The sequence below is a fragment of the Cebus imitator genome, unplaced genomic scaffold, assembly GCF_001604975.1.
Source record: "Cebus imitator isolate Cc_AM_T3 unplaced genomic scaffold, Cebus_imitator-1.0 Scaffold343, whole genome shotgun sequence".
NCBI classification, from domain to species: domain Eukaryota; kingdom Metazoa; phylum Chordata; class Mammalia; order Primates; family Cebidae; genus Cebus; species Cebus imitator.
Window position 1 is genome coordinate 708547 of NW_016107658.1, and position 3719 is coordinate 712265.

The 3719-nt window shown below is 47.7% G+C and overlaps 1 protein-coding gene across 1 annotated transcript in view; it reads right to left on the reverse strand.

Annotated features, from left to right (window-relative positions):
- Positions 1–2983, reverse strand: part of TMEM35A (transmembrane protein 35A) — an 18873-nt gene extending 15890 nt beyond the window's left edge. The window contains exon 1 of the mRNA XM_017505858.2: positions 2707–2983. Coding sequence (XP_017361347.1) covers positions 2707–2826 — 120 coding nt within the window. The 5' untranslated portion in view covers positions 2827–2983. The remainder of the gene's footprint in view (positions 1–2706) is intronic.
- Between the last annotated feature and the right edge of the window lie 736 nt (positions 2984–3719).

The following is a 3719-nucleotide window of genomic DNA, read 5'->3' on the forward strand; positions in this document are numbered from 1 at the left end:
AAAAAAAAAAAAAAAAAAAATAACTCATACACGAAATATACCTCACAGAGATGTTCTAAAGAACAAATAATCTTAAAACAACAATAGCAGCAACAACGCTTTGAGATCTTGTAAGAAATGCCACTGCAGTCAATACATGACTAACCTCCTCGATGCAGAGGAATCACTCCTTAATGGAAAACAGAAAATCCCAGATAATCATCACAACTGATCTAGGGGTTCTGGGAGACTCTCCCTCTTAGAGAGAGGCTTCTTAGAGAGCCCCTCTAAGAAGCAAGACTTGTTCCTGAACTGCATAATCAAGAGCCAACCAGAGAAATCTGAAGAGTGGTAACAAGCCAAGGCAATGCTACAATGACTCATTCATTCACCCATCCACTCCACAAATATATATTGAGTACCTTCTCTGTACTAGAACTGAATTTCCCTCCATTTCCTATGGGAATGAGAATAAAACTGGGCCAAGCCCAGGCACTGTGCAGTAGGCTCTATGCCAGAGAGCAGTCTCCAATCTATGGCCTGATGCTCGATGCAGGAGGGGACCCTGAAAAAGGGCAGTCTGAAAACCCTCCTCAAACTACTGTGACTTCTACTTCTCAGTTAGATACAATCTTTCCATTCCCTCTAGATGCCCCTAGCACAGAAGTGCAGAAGTGTGCATACACACCCACACACAATGGTTCTATATTGCTGTGTTACATTATATCTATTTAAATACGTTCCTATGTGTGATATGAAATCTTCATATTTGTTTCTTCTGCTTTTCATTGGGCTGCACTAGGCAGCTCCATTGCTAGGAAGAAACATACTGTAAACCCATTTGTGGCTGGTCCTCGTGAGCTCCTGCCAAGCTGGTAGGAAGCTTCCCGGTGACTCCATCTTAGTCGGATTGCCTGCAGAGCCTAACACTGTACTTAGGGTGCAGCTTGGGGTGCCTCTGAAGCAGCTGACTAGGGTCTGGAGGGCAGGGAATATACTGAAGAAAGGTAGTGTGTCTCTAAGTCTAGGGAAAGCTTACAAATACCTATGGTGCACACACACAAATATATAAATATATGTACATATGAAAAGTAAAGCAAAACCATATTCATTTAGTCATAATCTAACACCAAACTACTACCACCAAGACAGATATCTAGTGGCCTTTCCCCTCCACCCTGTCCCTCTTTCCCAACCTCTTCAAGCCATTTGGTGGCTTCTGCTACCCCACCCCGCCCCTCTTCTCCCAGTGCAGGCTGCCTCGGGTACTCATTTTGACCTGATTTCAATTCCATCTGGTCAAACATGCTGGGAGGGAGGAGGGGAAGGGAGAAGGAGAAGCATGTAAAGATTTGCCACTGGGGCTAGACCTAAGCCCTCGACTCCTAGCCACCCTCCCCCACCCTAGGGTGATCCTGTGGTGAGGAAGAAATAGAAAGCTCCAGCTTAAACCCTGAGACAGAAGCCAGAGCTGCCTGCAAACATTTTCTGAGCATCTATTAATATAATTTGCCAGACTCCATGCATTTGCAGCTCACGTTAAGGGGCCCTGGAAAGCGCTGCAGTGGGTTCAGGAGAGCTATGAATTTCTCGCAATGTGTGAGGCTGTCCCTCCCTGCCTCAGCCCTTACCGGGCATGCCTCTTTTCTCTCTCTCCTTCTGTTCCTCCCCTAAGCTCCTTTCTCTCTTGACCTTGAGAGCCCATTAATGTGCTCCCTCCCATTACTGACGGTCTAGCAAAGGCAATGAGAAGCAGGGTCCCTTCAGCTGGGGTGGGGAAAAGAAGAAGCAAAGTGACAGGGGGAGAGGGGAGAGACCTGAAAGTGCTGGAAACATTCCCTGCCATCTCCTAGTACTCCACAGCATAAGAGCAAGTCCTCATCACGCCCAACTGGGGAAAGCAGCCCAGCCCCCAGGTTGCAGAGGAGATGTTTTGGCCAGTCACCTTCGGTGATTCCAACTCTGCAGAGGGGAAAACCTGCAGAGGGCCTGGTTCTGGACATCCACAGAAAGGAAGGTGGGGATTACGGACTGTTTTGCCAGAGAGAAAAAGCAGACTTTGAGGATTTCGTAATTACCCTACACACAAAAAAGATAAAACAAAACACCTAGCTCTCCCTTGAGAGAAGGGGAAGCAAGAGCTTAGTGACCTTTATTTGGGCGAAGAATGTTTTGTTTCAAGGATCCAGATACATACCCAGGTGGCTGGAGGAATACTATCAGCTGTCTGCCTGGGATGAGGAATACCATTTGGCCCCTAGAAATTGCTTCTTTTAGTAGCCCATTTTTCCCAGCTCTTTCCCTCTTTCCCCTTTGTTCTGCTCTAAAATAAATAAACTCTCCGCTTGCTAAACTCTTAGCTCACAGGGAGGGAATCAGACTTGTAGACTGGTTGCCTGGACTTCGGGTGCGTGCTGCAAGGAGGGAAGGATTCCTGCCAGTGACAGGTGCTAGCAGGTCTCAGCCTTCTGGTTTACTTGGGGTGGGGGGTATTCGCTGGGCAACCCCTCCCCCAACTGGCATTCAGTGGCTCCAGAGCAGCATAGCCCACAAACGAAATCGCTCTTGTCCAGCTGCTCCTTCCGAGCTGCAAAGTTGTTGAGAAGGGAGGGTCCAGGTGGGGATAGGGTCTAAGGGGATGGGACCAGAGACTGAGAAGGAAAAAAGGGGAGAGGTCCTCGCAATCCCATGGGAATGCACTCCTCATCACCCGTTTGCTTTACTTACCATCTCACTGTAGGCATCCTTGCTGAGTCTGGGGGTCAACTTGATAGTCCCCATGAAAACAAAGAAGAGTCCCAGGGCCACTGAGAGGGCCACAATAGTTATGGTTCTGGGGGATGCCATGGGGTTGCCAAGGCAGGTCCCAACTAATCCTTCTGATTTGCGCACCCGCTCTGTCCAAGGCGCAGGCAGTTAGCACAGGGAGAGCTGGGGGGACGCTGCGGAGGCAGCAGGCAGCTAGAATGACAAAGGGAGAGGAGGGAGCTCGAGAGAAAAATTGAGAGACCGAGATTCAACCACTCTCACTACAACAATCGCTGGGTCCTAATGCCCTACGTGTGCTCACAGGCCAAAAGGACAGTCTCGAACTTAAATGAAGCCCTAAACTAAAGACAGAAACTTCAAATCTTAAATGAGGAGAAGGTAGGTTATATATTAGTTCAGTCACCAAGTGACCCCAGGAATGAGGAATTAGGTAAGAGAGCCTTTGCTGCCGCCTTCCCATAGGGCTCACTGTTCATCTCCCCCTCTCACTTACCATCCTTCAGTTATTCACTCCCTTTTTCCATCTCTTCCTTTCTGTCCCCCTTTCCTTTCCCTAAATCGAAATATTAGTCCTCAGAGAGTTGTTTCTGAAGTTGGTAACACTCAAGGATAAAACCGGAAAGTTGTCAGTCTTCAATGCTGCCAAAGAGGGCTTTCTTTTTCTCTTCCACAAAGAAGAGAATTACTCTTTATTTCATTATTATTTTTCTTTTTTTCTTTTTTTTTTTTTGAGATGGATTGTCGCCCTGTTGCCCAGGCTGGAGTGCAATGGCATGATCTTGACTCACTGCAACGTCCACCTTCTGTTTTCAAGCGATTCTCCTGTCTCAACCTCCCAAATAGCTGGGATTACAGACATCCAGCACCACGCAGAGATAATTTTTTGTATCTTTAGTAGAGATGGGGTTTCATCATGTTGGCCAGGCTGGTCTCGAACTCCTGACCTCATGATCCACCCACCTCAGCGTCCC